Source organism: Procambarus clarkii, chromosome 24, assembly GCF_040958095.1.
Source record: "Procambarus clarkii isolate CNS0578487 chromosome 24, FALCON_Pclarkii_2.0, whole genome shotgun sequence".
NCBI lineage: Eukaryota > Metazoa > Arthropoda > Malacostraca > Decapoda > Cambaridae > Procambarus > Procambarus clarkii.
In genome coordinates, this window is record NC_091173.1 from 19,620,082 (window position 1) to 19,642,312 (window position 22,231).

General features: G+C 47.7%; 1 protein-coding gene across 4 annotated transcripts in view; it reads left to right on the top strand.

Moving 5' to 3' along the window:
* The window catches only part of if (integrin subunit alpha inflated), a 237,568-nt gene that overhangs the window by 131,654 nt on the left and 83,683 nt on the right, over window positions 1-22,231 (top strand). For all 4 annotated transcript variants that reach the window (XM_069330688.1, XM_069330689.1, XM_069330690.1 and 1 more), the window contains exon 4: window positions 18,736-18,856. In XM_069330688.1, the coding sequence (XP_069186789.1) occupies window positions 18,736-18,856 (121 nt within the window). The remainder of the gene's footprint in view (window positions 1-18,735; window positions 18,857-22,231) is intronic.

The window sequence follows — 22,231 nt, forward strand, 5'->3', positions numbered from 1 at the left end:
TATCACAACAAAGGAAGCCTGAAGTCTGGCTATCACCACAAAGGAAACCTGAAGTCTGGCTATCACAAGGGAAGCCTGAAGTCTGGCTATCACAAGAGAAGCCTGAAGTCTGGCTATCACAAGGGAAGCCTGAAGTCTGGCTATCACAAGGGAAGCCTGAAGTCTGGCTATCACAAGGGAAGCCTGAAGTCTGACTATCACAAGGGAAGCCTGAAGTCTGGCTATCACAAGGGAAGCCTGAAGTCTGGCTATCACAAGGGAAGCCTGAAGTCTGGCTATCACAAGGGAAGCCTGAAGTCTGGCTATCACAACAAGGGAAGCCTGAAGTCTGGCTATCAGAAGGGAAGCCTGAAGTCTGGCTATCAGAAGGGAAGCCTGAAGTCTGGCTATCAGAAGGGAAGCCTGAAGTCTGGCTATCACAAGGGAAGCCTGAAGTCTGGCTATCACAAGGGAAGCCTGAAGTCTGGCTATCCAGAAGGAGGATGTATATTCTGGGGTAGTGAGGAGACAAAGAGTATTACTGGAGGTCGTAACACAGGTCGGGAGAGAGAGGGAGAGGGGAATGGTAAGGGGAGAGAGTGGGGGGAAGGGAAGGGGAGAGGGGAGTGAGAGAGAGAAAGGGGGGGGGAGGGGGTAGGAAGCTCTCACCGATGAGAAACATGTGTGTATATATGTGCAGCTTCCGGTCTTGTCTCTCTTTCTCTGGTCTGAGCCCCATCATCTTGTCCCCTTCCTTCCCCTCACCAGCATCTTCCTCACATACACACATCCCCCACTTCCCCTCAAAAAGATTAAGAGAAGCAGAAGTGTAATCTCTGCTTTATGTTGTGTAGCTGGGAGGGGAGACTCTTCTGAGGGAAGGGGAGGCTGGGAGGGGAGACTCTTCTGAGGGAAGGGGAGGCTGGGAGGGGAGACTCTTCTGAGGGAAGGGGAGGCTGGGAGGGGAGACTCTTCTGAGGGAAGGGGAGGCTGGGAGGGGAGACTCTTCTGAGGGAAGGGGAGGCTGGGAGGGGAGACTCTTCTGAGGGAAGGGGAGGCTGGGAGGGGAGACTTCAGTCTTCTGAGGGGAGAGTAGGCTGGGAGGGAAGTGAGGATTAGCTCTTTATGTCTCCTCCTCCTCCTCCTCCTAGCCTCCTTGCACCTGTTGTGTTATAATTGATCTATTCTCATGCTCGAATTCTTTCTCGAATCTGGCTTTAAAGTTGTGGATGGAGGTGGCTTCCCCAACTTCTTCCTTCAATGCATTCCACGTATTGACCGCCCGTACAGGGTACGAGTATTTCCTTACTTTTCACTCACCTTACTTTACTAGTAGTCTCATTTATGTCCTGTAAACCTACTTTCTCTCACTCTCCTTTTGCACCTTGTCGATTTCCACCAGTATCTTGTATACTGTGAGCATGTCTTCTCTGGTTTCCTGTTGTCTTTCCTCTAAGGTTGTAAGGTCAAGTTCCCTTTCCCCATGGCTCTTAGCTCTTTCGCCAATCTTGTTGCAAACCTGTGTAATTTTCAATTTTGGGTTTAAGCTTAACAAGGTGCGAATTGCAGTCTGGTGCTGCATATTCCAGTATTGTTCTTACAAAGGCTGTGTGGAGTCCTGGTTTAGGTTTCTTAGCGACGTTCTAATTCCCGGCGTCTCACATGCCGCTAGTGTTGATTTGTTTATGTGTGCCTCTGGAGCCAGTGTTGCCTTGTTTATGTGTAGATACCTTCTGGTCTCCTTTCTCCCGTTACCATCTTCGTTATCTTACACTTGTTCAGATTGAATTCTAACAACCATTTGTTTGCCCACTCCTGGAGTTTGTCAAGGTCATCCTGCAACCTTCCTCCTCGGGTTTTACATTCCTGATTTGCTTAGCGTTGTCTGTAAACATTGACATGTATGAGCTCACTCTGGTAGGTCATTCACATAAATTAAGAACAGTGGGGAAGCCAAGATCGACCCTTGGGAACTCCACTTGTTACTTACCTTACTCCAACTCCAAACCTCATCTCTGATTGTGACTCTGGTTCAGTATCGATTCAGTTATCCCTGTTGCCGTCTGCACCTTAAACACCAACCAGCCTTTCACTGAGGGATAGCATCATATGATTTTTGACAGTCTAGGAAAATAGACTGTCAATAGACTAGGAAATAGACTGTCAATAGACTAGGAAATAGACTGTCAAATAGACTAGGAAAATAGAAAATATAATACAGTCTACCAAACCTTCTTTTTTCCTGTTTTATAACCTTGTCATAGAACTCGATTGGGTTTGTGAGGCACACCTAGGGATATGTTCTCCCGTCTCCACAATTCTTGGAGGTTTCCAATCTTAAGTGTTTTATTTTAAACTTTTGGTTAGCAGGTGTAGCCTCCCTCAAGAGCCATATGGTGGTATTAATTCGGGTCCTATTGATTTTGTGCCATCTAATTCCTCCAGGTGTTTTTCTTTTGTCCCATTGCATAGTGACTACTATGTCATCCATTGTCACCTGTGGCCGCTCATCTCTCAACCCTGGTCTCCATGTTGGCTCTTTTGTAAAGACAATCTTCTCTTGAGTTCCTCACATACCTTCTTGTCGTTTTCCGTGAGAGCTTTCCCCAATATAATCCCTTCAGAATATTCTGTAGAATAACTTTGGCGGGTTCTGAACATGTGCCTCAATGCCATTTTGACCAATTGTCTCAGCTTCCCTCCTGACTAGGCCCCAACCACTTGTGCTGGACGGTAGAGCAACGGTCTCGCTTCATGCAGGTCGGCGTTCAATCCCCGACCGTCCAAGTGGTTGGGCACCATTCCTTCCCCCCGTCTCATCTCCCAATCCTTATCCTGACCCCTTCCCAGTGCTATATAGTCGTAATGGCTTGGCGCTTTCCCCCTGATAGTTCCCTTCCCTTTCCTCCTGACTAGGGTGAGAGGAGAGGGGGGGGGAGGAGCCAGCCATGTATGGGAATAGGTCGTAGCATTTCCCCTCGGACCATTTCCCCCTCGTGTAACATCCTGTTCCTCTGGTGGAAATGTTTCCCCTCGTCCATCATTCTCGTACATCTCTCATGTTGCTGCGTTACTCAGGTCAGAGACTTGTAGCATCTGAGTTTTTGTTTTGTTATTATATTTTGTAATGATTTTATTAGACTCATAAGTTCGTAAGAGTTTTTGAATTACGTAGCTTGGGAAACTACAAGTAAGAGCTATTATACTACATCAGCTCATCTCTCTCTCTCTCTCTCTCTCTTTCTCTCTTTCTCTCTTTCTCTCTTTCTTTCTCTCTTTCTCTCTTTCTCTCTCTCTTTCTCTCTTTCTCTCTTTCTCTCTTTCTCTCTCTCTCTCTCTCTCTCTCTCTCTCTCTCTCTCTCTCTCTCTCTCTCTCTCTCTCTCTCTCTCTCTCTCTCTCTCTCTCTCTCTCTCTCTCTCTCTCTCTGTCATCACACTTCCAATCTCCTCATCATAGTACCTCATCTCTCTCTCTCTCTCTCTCTCTCTCTCTCTCTCTCTCTCTCTCTCTCTCTCTCTCTCTCTCTTTCTCTCTTTCTCTCTTTCTCTCTTTCTCTCTTTCTCTCTCTCTCTCTCTCTCTCTCTCTCTCTCTCTCTCTCTCTCTCTCTCTCTCTCTCTCTCTCTCTCTCTCCCTCTCCCTCTCCCTCTCTCTCTCTCTCTCTCTCTCTCTCTCTCTCTCTCTCTCTCTCTCTCTCTCTCTCTCTCTCTCTCTCTCTCTCTCTCTCTCTCTCTCTCTCTCTGTCATCACACTTCCAATCTCCTCATCATAGTACCTCATCTCTCTCACACAAAAAGACACTCGGATTTCCCCCCCCCCCTCCTCCTCCCTGCAGTACCCCCTAAATCCTCACCTCCCCTCTACCCCTCCCCCTCTACCCGCTCCCTCCCCCCCTAAGCCATCCCCCTACCTTTATTTTTAGCCCCTAGTACCAACAGGCGTTGTTATCATCGGGTCGCCGCCTCTCATCCCCCTCATCTCCTCCCCTCGTTCACCTCACTCACAAGAGCATCTCACAAATAAGGGCATGTTACTCATAAAGGCGTCTCTCATAAGAACACCTCACAAAGGCACCCCTCATGAGGGGGTCATGTTGGTCACAATGGGAGGCTACATAACGGCATGTTGCTCACAAGATATTACTCACAATGGGTCTCATTTATTAAGGGGGGAACTGTTTACTCACAATGAGGATGTTATTCACAGGAGGATGTAATTGTACCTGGATGGGGGTTCTGGGAGTTCTTCCACTCCCCCAACTTGTGAGAGCTTGGTCCAACAGGCTGTTGCTGCTCGAAGCGACCCGCTGACCCACATATCCACTTTAGGGCGGCTGGCCCGGTACGTCTTGAAGAAAACTATCCAGTTTTCTCTTGAAGACGTCCGATGTTGTTCCGACAATTAATATGTCTCATACTTGATGGGAGGTTGTTGAACAATCGTGGACCTGTGATGTTCATGGTGTGTTCTCTGATTGTGCCTATGGCACCTCTGTTCTTCACTGGTTCTATTCTGCAATTACTCACAAGGGTCGTGGTGGTTGTCACTCACAAGGGTCGTTAATCACAGGTGGTTGTCACTCACAAGGGTCGTTAATCACAGGTGGTTGTCACTCACAAGGGTCGTTAATCACAGGTGGTTGTCACTCACAAGGGTCGTTAATCACAGGTGGTTGTCACTCACAAGGGTCGTTAATCACAGGTAGTTGTCACTCACAAGGGTCGTTACTCACAGGTGGTTGTCACTCACAGGGGTCGTTAATCACAGGTGGTTGTCACTCACAAGGGTCGGTTGTCACTCAATGTCTACTGCAAAATTCCTTTTACAGTAAAGATTTACAAATGTCCTCAGTGCTGAGGGTCAGTTTCTGCTTTCAGTCTTGAAAGTGAAAGTGATAATTAGTCTTAGAAAGTGTTAGTCTACCTTGAGTCTACTGTTTACACTGTGGGGTATCCAGGGATACAGTGTCCCAGGAGGGACCCGATCTGACTTGGTCTCCTGTGCGATGGTTCGATCAGCCAAGCTGTTGGTACCCGCTGCATGGAAATAATAATAATAATAATAATGGGTAATAATAATGGGCATCCGCAGGCATGCCGTCATTCCCAACACCGTTTATGCTGCAGAAGCTTCTCAGTGTATCTAGACTTGAAGATGCTGCATCTTAATATTGTGTAAGATACTGTTCTTTCTGTCAGAGTCATTAACATTGCTGAGAGTGACAGAGAAGTGTCGGCCGCCACATGACAGCTGTTTCAACACTCTCCGCCGCGCCATCACTTCTTAAGGGCACTGGCCCATGGCCCACCTCCATACACAGTATTTTCTTTCTCAACAAGTCACCGCTGGTCAATTTAGAGGTGAGTGACAGTGCCGCGGCTGCTGCTCACGCATCAACCTTAGATTTAGAGGTGAGTGACAGTGCCGCGGCTGCTGCTCACGCATCAACCTTAGATTTAGAGGTGAGTGACAGTGCCGCGGCTCCTGCTCACGCATCAACCTTAGATTTAGAGGTGAGTGACAGTGCCGCGGCTCCTGCTCACGTATCAACCTTAGATTTACTCTTTATTTTCCTCCCCTTGCCTAACCTTACCTTGAGGTTACCTTGAGGTGCTTCCGGGGCTTAGCGTCCCCGCGGCCCGGTCGTCGACCAGGCCTTCCAGGTTGCTGGACTGATCAACCAGGCTGTTGGACGCGGAAAATAGAGACAGTTACGGTTTGTGTGTCCTGGGGGAAGCTTTACTGTGTCCGTTATTAGGTGATGGTAATAATAATTATAAAATAATAATATCGCAAGTCTAGCGGAACAATTAAGAAACATAACAGGAGGAATATTGGGACATACTTGGGAGTCAATAATGCGAAGCCTGGCGGAGGTCTTAATTAATAAAATGTCAGTTAATACTCGTATTTGTTATAAGACCTCTTAGAAACACCTTATATAATATAGCTTCTCGTGTCACATCCCAACCCCCTTCATTCCCTCAGGGCATTCAGGGTGAAAGAAACTTTGCCCATTTGTTTCTGCCTGCTGCGGGAATCGGACCCGCGCCACAGAATTACGAGTCCTGCGCGCTATCCACCAGGCTACCAGGCCCCTGTGTGTGTGTGTGTGTGTGTGTGTGTGTGTGTGTGTGTGTGTGTGTGTGTGTACTCACCAAATTGTACTCACCAAATTGTGCTTGCGGGGGTTGAGCTCTGGCTCTTTGGTCCCGCCTCTCAACCGTCAATCAACTGGTGTACAGATTCCTGAGCCTATTGGGCTCTATCATATCTACATTTGAAACTGTGAATGGAGTCAGCCTCCACCACATCACTTCCTAATGCATTCCATTTGCTAACTACTCTGACACTGAAAAAGTTCTTTCTAACGTCTCTGTGGCTCATTTGGGTACTCAGCTTCCACCTGTGTCCCCTTGTTCGCGTCCCACCAGTGTTGAAAAGTTCGTCCTTGTTTACCCGGTCGATTCCCCTGAGGATTTTGTAGGTTGTGATCATGTCCCCCCTTACTCTTCTGTCTTCCAGTGTCGTGAGGTGCATTTCCCGCAGCCTTTCCTCATAACTCATGCCTCTTAGTTCTGGGACTGTGTGTGTGTGTGTGTGTGTGTGTGTGTGTGTGTGTGTGTGTGTGTGTGTGTGTGTGTGTGTGTGTGTGTGTGTGTGTGTGACCCGTAACCAACGTACCCGAGGTTAGGGGTCACGACGACGGCATTGTTGACACACCAGGACACTGACCTTCTCTTTCTCTCTCTCACTTCAAAGAGATAGATAGACCTGTTGACACACCGGACAATGACCTTTAGGACCCCCCCCCCCTCCACCTTCTCTCTCCTGCATTCTTTTCCTGTAACTTGGAAGAGTTAGAAATGTATAATTAGAACTACAGAAGGCTAAGAATGATATAGAACACATACCTATATCTATATATATATATATATCAGTAAAATCTCTAATTCAGTAAAAACTCTAAAATTTTAGTAAAAACTCTAAAACCCGACCAGGATTCGAACCCGTGCAGCTCAGTATCACCTATGAACGTACACAGAAGTGTGAGGTGTGTCACAATGAGAGAGTCTGGCCTATTCACCCGCGATAACAAACCAGTAGACCTGCATCTCTCTACGCTCTTTACTTACAAGGTGTATTGTACACTGTCAACCCAAAGCACGGTGAGAAACTTATACACCGTATTGCACCGTAGTGTTGATTACGTTCCGTAACATCCACCCCGGAAGAGGATGAGAATAAAATTGCTCGGGCGATATTTTTTGGTATTTTCATTTTAGGTCACACTGTTCAGAATGTGTCATATGTGGAGAAGAAAAAATCAACAATAATTATATTCATTCGGAATTGAGTTCGAATTGCGTGATAACACGCATGCAATATTGACGGGAATTATTGCGCTCCGTTTCTGCCGTGGTCACATCCGCACTACTTCCTCACCTTTGTTTGTGGTTCCTCTGCATATATACATATACGGGTTGTGTGACGTGTGGTTATGTGCCACATTAGCGCGGGTGTAAGTGAGGACGACAGGTTGGTGTCAAGATGGTGGCAATGACAGGTGTATATATGGTGGGGACGACAGGTGTGTGTGTGTTTGAAGCTGGTGGGAACCACAGGTGTGTACATGGTGGGGACGACAGGTGTGTGTGTGTTTGAAGCTGGTGGGAAAGACAGGTGTGTGCATGGTGGCGACGACAGGTGTGTACAAGGTGGTGACGACAGATGTGTACATGGTGGGGACGACAGGTGTGTTAGGACTATTTATTTGTTTGTGTTGCATCACCTTTCGTATCACATTAACCTGGGCCGGGGACAGGTGTTTTTTCTTGTATTGTTTGTTTGTTTGTCACGTTGTAATATATTTATGTTGTTATATAGTTGTTATTATTATTATTATTATTGTGACGAGTCCAGCAGTGTCTATTAGAGAGAGAGAGAGAGAGAGAGAGAGAGAGAGAGAGAGAGAGAGAGAGAGAGAGAGAGAGAGAGAGAGAGAGAGAGAGAGAGAGAGAGAGAGAGAGAGAGAGGGAGGGAGGGGGGGGAGAGGGGGGGGGAGGGATGGGGATGTGGTAGCTGCCAAAATTCGTGTCTGTTGCAGGTCAGGTTAACTAAATTTACCAGAGTGACGCCATCTCTCTTTACAACCAACATAATACCGCTCCCACCCTCCACCCCACCACCCACCCCACAACCCCCACCCTCCACCCACACTATCCCCCCACCCCCCTCTCCGTCCACACCACACACTCGCGGCTTTTCACACACCCCAAAATAACCCACAAGACTGGGCCTTAACCTTCCAAACATGTACTCACCTAACAAGTGCAAGTGAGTGAGTGAGTGAGTGCATCTAGGTGAGTGCCTCACACTGGTCGCCAGCCGCCAGCGGTGTCTTGATCACATACTCACACTGGGACAGGTAGTGGAGGACCTTACGAGGAAGTGTTTTAGCAAGATGTATATGGCATAGTGAATAGTGGAGGTCTTAGGGGAGTGTTGATCAGGAGTAGGGCAGGTGTGTGTGAGGGCAGGTGTATGTGAGGGCAGGTGTGTGTGACGATCTGCTGTATGTGAGGGCAGGTGTGTGTGACGAACAGCTGTGTACTTACCTAGTTGTACTTGTGGGGGGGGGGGGTTGAGCTCTGGCTCTTTGGTCCCGCCTCTCAACTGTCAATCAACTAGAGTACAGGTTCCTGAGAATATTGGGCTCTATCATATCTACACTTGAAGCTGTGTATGGAGTCAGTCTCCACCACATCACTTCCTAATGCATTCCATTTGTCTACTACTCTGACACTGAAAAAATTCTTCCTTACGTCTCTATGGCTCATTTGGGCACTCAATTTCCACCTGTGTCCACTAGTGCGTGTGGCCCTTGTGTTAAATAGTCTGTCTTTATCTACCCTATCAATTCCTCTGAGAATCTTGTATGTGGTGATCATGTCCCCTCTAACTCTTCTGTCTCCTAGTGACGTGAGGTTTAATTCCCGTAGTCTCTCCTCGTAGCTCATACCCCTCAGTTCGGGACGAGCCTGGTGGCATACCGCTGAATCTTCTCTAACTTTGTCTTGTGTTTAACTAGGTATGGACTCCTGGCTGGAGCTGCATACTCCAGGATTGGTCTTACATAAGTGGTATGCAGGGTCCTGAACGATTCCTTACACAATTTTCTAAAGGCAGTTCTTATATTGGCTAGTCTAGCATATGCCGCTGATGACATCCTTTTGATGTGTACCTCTGGGGACAGGTTCGGTGTGATATCAACCCCCAGATCTTTCTCTCTATTTGACTCTTCCAGGATTTCACCTCCCAGATGGTACCTTGTGTTCAGCCTTCTGCTCCCATCGCCTAATTTCATTACTTTACACTTCCCGAGTTGAACTTTAGCAGCCATTTTCTAGACCATTCCTCCAGTTTGGCCAGGTCATCCTGTAGTCTCTGTCTATCTTCATCCGTCTTGATTTTTCTCATAATTTTTGCATCTTCAGCAAACATTGAGAGGAACGAGTCTATACCCTCTGGAAGATCGTTTACATATATTAGAAACAGGATGGGTGTGTGAAGGCAGGTATGTTTGACGACCAGGTGTGTGTGAGGGCAGGTGTGTGTGACGACCAGGTGTGTGTGAGGGCAGGTGTGACGCGCGTAAACCCGACCGTAACACCATCAACTGTGCCAGCTATGATGAACAACAACATCATCATTATCATCCTGCGATAAATAATCGAGTCACCCGTGGGCAGCATCAGCGCCATCTGTTGAGCAGCCCTGTCTTATCTTGAGCAGTAGCGTCAGCGCCATCTATAAGGAAGGCTGCATATTATCGCATTAGTTCGTTGTCATGTGTTGAGAATAACTCACATTAAGTGCGGGTGTTTAACGGTGCTTTTTCTCTCTCCCTCTCTCTCTGTCTCTCTCTCTCCCTCTCCCTCTCCCTCTGTCTCTCTCTCTCCCTCTCCCTCTGTCTCTCTCTCTCCCTCTCCCTCTCTCGTCACTGACCTCAGGTGAGGGGACTGGAGGCATTCCTGGGTTTCTCTCCCTCGGGCAAGAACTGTCAACTTGACCACAGGTAATTGCAGAGGCTGCATGGAGACACACTCTCTCATACACTCACTCTCACACCTGTGTATATGATGCCACCTGAGACACACTCAAACACTCACCACACACCTGAGACACACTCAGAGGTGTGTGGTGAGTGTGACACACACACACGGAGTGTGAGACACACTTATGCACCTGTGCACGTGATGGCACCACAATCACCTTTAACACCTGTATCTCAAGCAACACTTACACCCAACACCTGTACCTCCAGCAACACCCAACACCAACATATGCACCAAAAGCAACTCCAGCAAAGAGAGAGAGACACTGCCTGCAACAGTAAGCAATAACCAGTGCTTAACAGCAGTAGAGAAAACACGGTGCCAACACCAATAGTCAGGGTAGCACGGTTAACAAAATGAAGATGGTGTAACAGCCGGCCGGATACATCCCAGCCGGCCAGCTCAGCTGTGAGAGGTCACCATCCTGGCCTCCAAGACCAGAAGCTGCGACGATAATTAACTTCTAGCTGAAAATAATCCTATATTCTATTTCACGGCCGTTCTCCTCCCCCCCATCCCTCCTCTCCCCCCCCCCTCCCCCAGAAAAGGATCAGGTAGGCTTGAAGCTCTTTTATATATATATATGATTGGGCACGATCTTGTTTTGATTAGGTTTTAGCTTAAATGTAAACTTAAACAAGCTTAAATTTTTTAATTTTTAATTTTTCATCTGCCAACATATATATATATACCTTGGGTCACTTGATTGTTTCAAGCGTAGGGTGGACGTATATATATATATATATATATGAAAGAGCTTGGGTGGATGTAAATAGGAGCTGCTTCGTATGAGTTAATTAGCCATTTGCAGGTTCCGTTATTATATTCTTTTAGTTGAAAAAAGAGCATTAATGAGTACAAAATTGGGGAGCATTATTGCGGGCGTCAGTAATTATTAGTTCTCTATTTGGCACTAGATTTGCCCTCTATCAATATGTTTGGATAATTCAAACAAGGTGAGGTGTTTTATCAAGTATATTAAAAGTGGCAAGGAGCAAGTATTATGAAGTATTCAAATAAATTGCCAGCCACACTCTCTTAGAAATACACATTCCATTCACGTGGGCTCTATAGGAGATTCGAACCCTGGACCCCAGTGCTACGTGTAACTGGCCATAATCGATGGTGCTATAGCCTCACACGCGTGGGGGTCCACGTGGGGTTCGAGATCCATACAACCAAAGTGAATTGAATGAAGTATTCAAATTAAAACCAAATAATCCTCTTATGTTCAGAGGATATATTCACTAGAGTTCAGTATAATACAACGAATAGCTCATTGGTCCTGTTAAAAAAAATAACCAAATTGTGTAAAGTTATTGCTGTAGCATGGAGGGTTGCCAACATAGCCCAGAGTCTTAAAGAAAAAGTGCGATAGATTTCTAGCTTCTAACGACTGCTCGTTAAACTTAGTATCGATGGTACAGGTGTTTTAGAAACAAGACCGGAGAGCTCTTTTCTTACAAGAACTTTAGCAGATTGGAAGGAATAGATTAGTTGTATAGATGAGTATATTGTCTCATCACGAGGAAGGTCATTAGCCCAGCCGATGTGTTATGGGTCTGGTGTTAATTGTTGTACATCACTATCACCACCACATCACCAACACCCCCACATCACCAACACCCCCACATCACCAACACCCCCACATCACCATCACATCACCAACACCCCCACATCACCACCACATCATCACCACATCACCACCACATCACCATCACATCACCACATCACCACCACATCATCACATCACCACATCACCATCACCACCACATCACCACCACATCACCATCACATCATCACCACCACATCACCACATCACCATCACCACCACATCACCATCACATCATCACCACCACATCACCACCACATCACCATCACATCACCACCACATCACCATCACATCACCACATCACCACCACATCATCACATCACCACATCACCATCACCACCACATCACCACTACATCACCATCACCACCACATCACCACCACATCACCATCACCATCACATCACCACATCACCATCACATCACCACATCACCACCACATCATCACATCACCACATCACCATCACATCACCACATCACCACCACATCATCACATCACCACATCACCATCACCACCACATCACCATCACATCACCACATCACCACCACATCATCACATCACCACATCACCACATCACCACATCACCATCACCACCACATCACCACATCACATCACATGGCCCACAGCAGGCAGCTAGACGGGGTCAGGAGTGAGGTAGATGGAATTACAATACTGAGGGACCTGATCCCCACCACCAACACATGTTCCCTCGTATAGCCTTCTCTTGCCCCTCACTGTGTCACTATCTACGGTGTTCTCGTCACACTTCACTGCAGGTATCGTGAACTTTGTATACCGCCATTGTCTCATTTAGTTTACAATTGTGATCATTCCGTAGTAATTCCTAATTAGTTTAATTGATAATGCCAAACGTAATTATTAAATTTAATAATTCTCAATAAAAAATAATCTGTGGAAGGGGTGAATAAGGATTTCCTCTTGTTATCGTAAAGTCTTTCAGAAAGGAACAGAGAAAGATAAGATAAGATAAGAAATATATGATGAATGTATATCTTATATTTAAGGATTTGGTATTTCCGCAAGCCTCTAGTTTATTGTGTGTGTGTATTTACTATTTGTGTCTGCAGAATCGAGCTATTAGCTCTTGGACCCCGCCTTTCTAACCAATCTATTTTTACTCTATCTACTAAATATATTTCTCTCTAACACACACACACACACACACACACACACACACACACACACACACACACTCACACACACACACACACACACACACACACACACACACACACACACACACACACACACACACACAGTCATTTTTCTTGCAGTTGTGACGGCTACTTTATTGTGTTCTTCAAATATCAATAAATGGTCATATCACCATTTCAAACATATGGTGTTTGTCCCCTCCCAAACACGTCCCTTTTAGTGCATTCCATTTGTTCACATTCCTGTTAGTGAAAAATCTGTGTAATATGTGTGTGTGTGGGCTTGAGGGAAGGGCAGGGATAGTGGGCTGACTTACGTAACCCAGACTTACGTAGGAGTTCTTAGTTCTTCGTTGGTAGCTTCCCCCTCACACCTTGGTACCGGCTGGCAAGCAAATACATCTTGAATAACTTCAATCGCAACATATCTACTAATTATAATTGTTTAATAATAATAATAATAATAATAATAATAATAATAATGAGAAAATCCACAGGAGCCGTGAAGAGGATTCGAACCTATACGTCCGGGAATACCAAGCGCATAGGTTCGAATATATATATATATATATATATATATATATATATATATATATATATATATATATATATATATATTGTTACTGTGTGAGTTCTCAGTACTCACCTAGTACTCTGGGTAATAATAATAATTCTGTTGTTATTGCTATTGCTTCGTAAGCGAGGACTAAGATGCCTTGTTGAGAAGGATTCCTTTAGTACACAAGGAAGGATTTCCAGCGTCTGGTCTTAAGACAACACCGACGGTCAAAGGCAGCCTAAATTGGCTCATTAAGGGTCTTAATTTTGCAGTGTTGTGTAGGGAGTTTGTCATCTGAGGCGCGGCGGTCAGGCGCTGGCCAGGGGTCGCTGGCTTAGGTTTAATTCTCTCTTGCTTGCTTGCCTGAAGGAATTTAAGGAAGGATTTTGAAGGGTTTGCTCTCTCTCTCTGTCTCTCTGTCTCTGTCTGTCTGTCTCTCTCTCTCTCTCTCTCTCTCTCTCTCTCTCTCTCTCTCTCTCTCTCTCTCTCTCTCTCTCTCTCTCTCTCTCTCTCTGTCTCTCTGTCTCTCTGTCTCTCTCTCTCTCTCTCTCTCTCTCTCTCTCTCTCTCTCTCTCTCTCTCTCTCTCTCTCTCTCTCTCTCTCTCTCTCGACACGTAGGTACCCCAAAGAAGGAAGCGACGCAGAATTAAGCTGATGTTTACATTAATCAGATGGAGTGGTTGACTGCGTCCTCTAATGAGCTCTGTGTGAGAGAGAGAGAGAGAGAGAGAGAGAGAGAGAGAGAGAGAGAGAGAGAGAGAGAGAGAGAGAGAGAGAGAGATGAGAATTAAGATATTAGGATAGAAAATAGTTTAATGATATGACGACTCTTAATCTTTCTATACGGATATTTTAGAGACCACGAAGGGAGGATTAAGTTGGGCAAACATTCAAAAATTTTAAATTTAGAATTTGGCAACATAAATAATCTGTAAGACATGGCTAATTGTCTAATGTTCATTTGTCAGAAAGTTCTCACCAAATTGATTAGGAGAAGGCTTCTTCAATAACGATTTGAAAAAACATTTTCAGTAGACACATTATTGAATCTACTTTAATACAGATTAGAAAATCATGTTCCCTATATATATATATATATATATATATATATATATATATATATATATATATATATATATATATATATATATATGTATATGTATATATATATGTATATGTATATATATATATATATATATATATATATATATATATATATATATATATATATATATATATATATATATATATATATATATATTTATATCATTAACAATTGTGTAACGAGCTTCACAAGATTGCCACTTGCTTAGCTAAACGAACTCTCGGGTCCAGTTCCTGAACCGATTATGTGCCTGTGTAACCCTTTCCACCACCGGCCACGGGATGGGCATAATACAGAAAGAAGTGATGAAGCGTTTGAAGGTGCGTGAGTGAATGGGTCTTCCTCTTGTGGGTGCTTCTGCGAGAGCAGAACCCTCGTAATTGGCCACAGGTAAAAGACGCAAGTGCCACCAACTGTGTCACTACCACCTGTGTCACCATCATCACTATCATCTTCATCACCACCACGGTAACTATTCCCCCTCTCTCATCTTCGAGTGCCACTCAAGATCTGATAGTTAACGAGGAGTGACCATTAGTGCGGACTGTAGTAAAGGCTCCCGTTCCTCCTGCCGCTGGAGGACCTCCCACCCCGTTCTTCCCTCCATCTCCCACTCCGTAAACAATACACCTGTTTCACCTTTCTAGAACTGTACGATTTTAAGACCCCCCCCCCTCCCCCTGTAACCTACAGAGGCTGATGCTCTCTCTCTCTGTCTCTCTCTCTCTCTCTGTCTCTGTCTCTCTCTCTCTGTCTCTGTCTCTCTCTCTCTGTCTCTCTCTCTCTCTCTCTCTCTCTCTCTCTCTCTCTCTCTCTCTCTCTCTCTCTCTCTCTCTCTCTCTCTCTCTCTCTCTCTCTCTCTCTCTCTCTCTCCCTCCCTCTCTCTCTCACACACACACACACACACACATACACAACTGCCTAATCACAGTTATATGTGAGTCTTACTAAACAGTTTCGAGGAAGCCCCATTAGACATCCTGACCGCAAGCACCGGCCTGTGAAAAATAATCCCTGTTTATGGGAATTCTCTCACAGCATTAAAAAGAAAAAAATCCTCCAAAAACCTTTTAACCAGATTTCATTTTTAGATAACCACTCACAAGACATTAGGAACGACTGTCCTGGCATCGTTCCCAGGGTGATTACCACTAATTACACACAAAAGACGTTTTTTGTGGCTTGTACTTTCGTAAAAAGTTTGGCTTTTTAGTTCGGTATGATGTGGTTTAGCACCCGTGATAGTCCTGGGAAAATTAATAATAATAAAACTGGTCATTTATGCTGCAGTCAAGTTACATTCTGATTGGTTTGTGGCGGTGGTAAGAACTCACCTAGTTGTGCTTGCGGGGGTTGAGCTTTAGCTCTTTGGTCCCGCCTCTCAACCGTCAATCAACAGGTGTACAGGTTCCTGAAGTGTGTGTGTGTGTGCGTGTGTGTGTGTGTGTGTGTGTGTGTGTGTGTGTGTGTGTGTGTGTGTGTGTGTGTGTGTGTGTGTGTGTGTGTGTGTGTGTGTGTGTGTACTACAATAGGCTTAGAAATTTTAAAGTTATTTTTTCAGTGCACTGTACACAATTATTAGTTCAAAACGTGAACATTGTTGGCTGTGACTGTTCAGTTGTGTACATTGGACCAAGCGGTTGGTACAAGTACAGTACTACCATTGTAAAATGATGGGTTATTGTCAGTATAGGCGACTGGCGGGGACTGGCCCATCTCGCCTTAATCTCGAAGCCTTCCAGCACCTCCCCCCCCCCCCACAACCCGTCCTCCTATCACCACCTTGCGGTAACCTTGCGATGATGATTTCTGGGCTCAACGTCCCTGCGGCCCGGTCCTCGCCAAGGCAGTGGCTCGTGAAATTCACATTATGTCCCGTTTCCTGTTCGTCGGTCCTCTGGTAGGTTAGGATAAGGCACATTAGTACGACGGTTTCTTGACGCTGGGAACGCCGGCGAGGACGGGCCGTCCCCGCGACCGGCTGGCTGACAGCCTGGGGATTACCTGCGCACGATTTAGAGTTATCCTATGCAGGCGATGAGTCAAAATAACGTGGCTGAAGTGTGTTGACCAGACCACACACTAGAAGGTGAAGGGACGACGACGTTTCGGTCCGTCCTGGACCATTCTGAAGTCGATTCTCAAGTCAATCGACTTGAGAATGGTCCGGGACGGACCGAAACGTTGTCGTCCCTTCACCTTAGAGTTATTCTATTCCCGCAGCCTGGCCTGCGACCAGCCTCACGAGGAATATTTCAGGCGGGGCTGGATTTCACAGGAGAATTCAAGTTGGTTCATTTCCCAGTCGTAACCTAAGACACAGTCGGTAGCGGGCGGCGTTATGGCATCTCCGAGGAGCGTCTGGAGTGTCTTGAATCCTGCCGCCTGCGTTTCTTCAAGCAGTTTAGATGGTTCTTCAACGAGAAGTTCCTACCGGTCTGCATAGCTGAGCCTGGAGCAAATGACTGGGAGGGGGGGGGGGTGTAATTTGCCTGTTGCATCCCATAAGGTAAAAAAAGGGTCAATTGCTATCAATGTCTGCTGCAGTGTGTGATCCACTGGCATGATGCCCTCACGACTCTGCCTTTGTCAGCTGCCACTCCACCTGGAGCCACCATCACTCCACCAGGAGCCACCACCACCACTCCACCAGGAGCCACCATCACTCCACCAGGAGCCACCATCACCACTCCACCAGGAGCCACCACTCCACCAGGAGCCACCACCACTCCACCAGGAGCCACCACCACCACTCCACCAGGAGCCACCACCACCACTCCACCAGGAGCCACCACCACCACTCCACCAGGAGCCACCACCACCACTCCACCAGGAGCCACCACCACCACTCCACCAGGAGCCACCACCACCACTCCACCAGGAGCCACCACCACCACTCCACCAGGAGCCACCACCACCACTCCACCAGGAGCCACCACCACCACTCCACCAGGAGCCACCACCACCACTCCACCGGGAGCCACCACCACCACTCCACCAGGAGCCACCACCACCACTCCATCAGGAGCCACCACCACCACTCCACCAGGAGCCACCACCACCACTCCACCAGGAGCCACCACCACCACTCCACCAGGAGCCACCACCACCACTCCACCAGGAGCCACCACCACCACTCCACCAGGAGCCACCACCACCACTCCACCAGGAGCCACCACCACCACTCCACCAGGAGCCACCACCACCACTCCACCAGGAGCCACCACCACCACTCCACCAGGAGCCACCACCACCACTCCACCAGGAGCCACCACCACCACTCCACCAGGAGCCACCACCACCACTCCACCAGGAGCCACCACCACCACTCCACCAGGAGCCACCACCACTCCACCAGGAGCCACCACAACACAGTGAACCGTATAAATTGGTATCATAAATCAATGGCTTACAACGGATGGTGTTATCAGCGGGACTATGACCCGAGGACCGCTGACCGCGCCCTCTTCCTCCCCTCACTTATGGTGAAGGGGAGGTAGACGGTGACGGTGAGGGGGAACGATGGAAGGTATGAGGGGAAAAAGGGGAAAGAAGCAGTAGGGATAACTCAGGAAAGGAAAGGTAATGGTGTAAGGGAAAGGATTTGTGGAATGGAGGAGGGGACGAGTAGGAATGTTGGATTAACTCTTATCCAACTCCACATGCCCAAAGTATCCATTTAACCCGAAACTATACCCACAGGCATCCCTCCCCACGCAACACTTCAATGACTACATGAATAGGGCAGTTAGGGTAGACATGATTACGACATACAAAATTCTCAGGGAAATTGATAATTTAAAGTCATGCTATTTAGCACGGGTGGTAATGGCACAGGGGGACGGACACAGGTGGAAACAGGCGTATGAGAGACAGAGAGAGAGAGAGAGAGAGAGAGAGAGAGAGAGAGAGAGAGAGAGAGAGAGAGAGAGAGAGAGAGAGAGAGAGAGAGAGAGAGAGAGAGAGAGAGAGATATCCTCTTTATATGGATTAAAAGTGACCTAATAGAGGTGTTTTCATGAATTTAATACATGACTCCTAATATCTTCATTCCAGATATAGTTGACAATGTGTCGTGCTTCATAGACCACATATATGGTCTTGCTCTCATGTGATGATCATAGACACGCATTATGATGACTAGTTCCCTGCCCGCTGTGCTGACGCTGTTCTCTTCCCGCCCCCACCAGGCCTGCGCCCCGCGCTACGTCTGGTACACTGAGAACCTCCGCCGGCGGGAACCCGTCGGCACCTGCTACGTCGCCCGCCAGGGCCTCACAGACTTCCAGGAGTTCTCCCCATGCAGGACCCGTGAGTACCCTCTTCTTCTTCCTTCTTCTGGGTTCGGGTTCTTCTTCTTCTTCGTCTGGGTTGCAACTGCATACAGCATCACAACGAAATGGCAGACGGCTTCAACAAGGCAACTACAACCTTTACAAGATATGGGGAAAGCATCCAGGAGGATGCACAGTATTGATAAGTGTCTAACTGTACGGAACTCCTTATATGTCAGCTGCGATTCTCTCCCGATTCTCTTCTAATGCCCTTGGGGCACGCCTTACAGGGGGCACTACGTCCTTGTACTGGCGGGCGGTTGAGCTTCGGCTCTTTGGTCCCGCCTCTCATTTATCAGTCAACTGATGTATATGCGTTCTTGAAGCTGTTGGGCTCTATCGTATCTACATTTGAAACTGTGTATGGAGTCAGGCTGTACAAGAATGTAAGATCTCTTGTACACATAAATTAAATAAACATAATTATTGTTATTATTACTTTTATATTATATTACTGTTAATAGTAATATTATTGATATAGTGGTGTTCATATATCCATTATAAACATTGCTTTATAAAGATATATTTTGTGCAGAGCTAGATCACCAGAGTCAGAACACCAAACAGAGAGCGGCACAAGAGTGACAGCAACATGTAAGAGGATACGAGAGGTGGTGGTGGATCACTCAGGTGTGATAATGAGAGAGGAACACCATCACACACACACACACACACACACACACACACACACACACACACACACACACACACACACACACACACACACAATGTAGAAGTGATGTGGTGGAGGCTGACTCCAAACACAGCTTCAAGTGTAGATATGATAGAGCCCAGTAGGCTCAGGAACCTGTACACCAGTTGATTGACAGTTGAGAGGCGGGCTGAAAGAGCCGAGCTCAACCCCCTCAAGCACAACTAGGTGAACTAGGTGAATGCACACACACACCGCCTGGCCTCCACACCATGGCTCCTAACTATATACATTTATAATGTATTTTTTTTGGGGGGAGGCCACTTTGATCTCATTTTTAAATTAATCTTTTGTAGTATTTTTTGACGGAATAACTATCATACTCTAACCCGGATGTAGGATATTATTTTGGGGGGTTGGGGGTTCTCAATTATGTGAACCGGTGTTATTGAGGTCAGTGTCCACAATACGAATCGGAGTTAATTTAATGGAAGTGCATATTACGCTTTTGATGAGGAAATGTTATATTTACTGTGACTACATGTATCATCCCATGGGGCTAGGGGATAGGTGGCCACATGTATCATCCCCTGGGGCAAGGGGGGATAGGTGGCCACATGTATCATTCCCTGGGGCAAGGGGGGATAGGTGGCCACATGTATCATTCCCTGGGGCAAGGGGATAGGTGGCCACATGTATCATCCCCTGGGGCAAGGGGGGATAGGTGGCCACATGTATCATCCCCTGGGGCAAGGGGGGATAGGTGGCCACATGTATCATCCCCTGGGGCAAGGGGGGATAGGTGGCCACATGTATCATCCCCTGGGGCAAGGGGATAGGTGGCCACATGTATCATTCCCTGGGGCAAGGAGATAGGTGGCCACATGTATCATCCCCTGGGGCAAGGGGGGATAGGTGGCCACATGTATCATTCCCTGGGGCAAGGGGATAGGTGGCCACATGTATCATCCCCTGGGGCAAGGGGATAGGTGGCCACATGTATCATTCCCTGGGGCAAGGGGATAGGTGGCCACATGTATCATTCCCTGGGGCAAGGGGATAGGTGGCCACATGTATCATTCCCTGGGGCAAGGGGATAGGTGGCCACATGTATCATCCCCTGGGGCAAGGGGGACTAGGTGGCCACATGTATCATTCCCTGGGGCAAGGAGATAGGTGGCCACATGTATCATCCCCTGGGGCAAGGGGATAGGTGGCCACATGTATCATCCCCTGGGGCAAGGGTGCAAGGGATACACATCATCATCTGATACTTGATAATTCGTTGTTCTCAGCGGATAGAAACAGCGCCGTTACTAGTCTTGCCCCCCCCCCCCTTCCTCCTGTTCCGTTTTCTGCTCTGTCACACTTGCATCCTCCCTCCTCTCCCATCCTTCCCCTCGAACTCCTTTCCCACCGCCCACGATAAAAGTGTGGATGCCGAAGTTGAGTAGCAGCATCTTTTCCTGTCCCACATGCTCTCTCTCTCTCTCTCTCTCTCTCTCTCTCTCTCTCTCTCTCTCTCTCTCTCTCTCTCTCTCTCTCTCTCTCTCTCTCTCTCTCTCTCTCTCTCTCTCTCTCTCTCTCTTCCCATCACTCCCATCATTCCCTTAGGGTGTACTGGCATATTTCCTGCTTCAATTACATATTACTTACACATACACAATCCAAAGTTTGTTGGATGTGTATAGGAGTTACATCTATTGTGTCAAATGGCCACCTGCAGTGTCCTCTATTCTTGTATTTTATTTCCCGCCCATCCTCCCCCCATCTTCCCCCCATCTTCCCGACCCGCCCATCTTCCCGACCCGCCCATCTTCCCGACCCGCCCATCTTCCCCCATCTTCCGCCCATCTTCCGCCCATCTTCCCGACCCGCCCATCTTCCCCCCATCTTCCGCCCATCTTCCCGACCCGCCCATCTTCCCGACCCGCCCATCTTCCCGACCCGCCCATCTTCCCGACCCGCCCATCTTCCCGACCCGCCCATCTTCCCCCATCTTCCGCCCATCTTCCGCCCATCTTCCCGACCCGCCCATCTTCCCCCCATCTTCCGCCCATCTTCCCGACCCGCCCATCTTCCCGACCCGCCCATCTTCCCGACCCGCCCATCTTCCCGACCCGCCCATCTTCCCGACCCGCCCATCTTCCCGACCCGCCCATCTTCCCCCATCTTCCGCCCATCTTCCGCCCATCTTCCCGACCCGCCCATCTTCCCCCCATCTTCCGCCCATCTTCCCGACCCGCCCATCTTCCCGACCCGCCCATCTTCCCCCCCCCGCCCATCTTCCCGACCCGCCCATCTTCCCGACCCGCCCATCTTCCCGACCCGCCCATCTTCCTCTGCAGCTCTCAGAGGCCGAGTGCCTCTCGGCCACATACAATAAAACACTCCAATGCACTTCATATAATAAATAAAACAAATCACACGCACTTCAAGCAGACAAAACAAGCACTCCAGAACCTTAAGTGCGTGCGCCGCCTCGAGGGGTGAGCCTGAGGGAGTGTTGACCACTGACCTCTCTGTAAAGGCCCAACGTGAGATCACAAATACCTGGGGGTAATTTTGGAGGTAGTGTCCGCCAGTCACTCGCCCGGGGGTGGTCGTGCACGGGGGGGGGTCACTTTAAGGTCACTGGAGATGACCTCATTTGACCTCGAACCACCAAAGTTTCTTTTTTTTTGATGGAAAAAGGCAGAT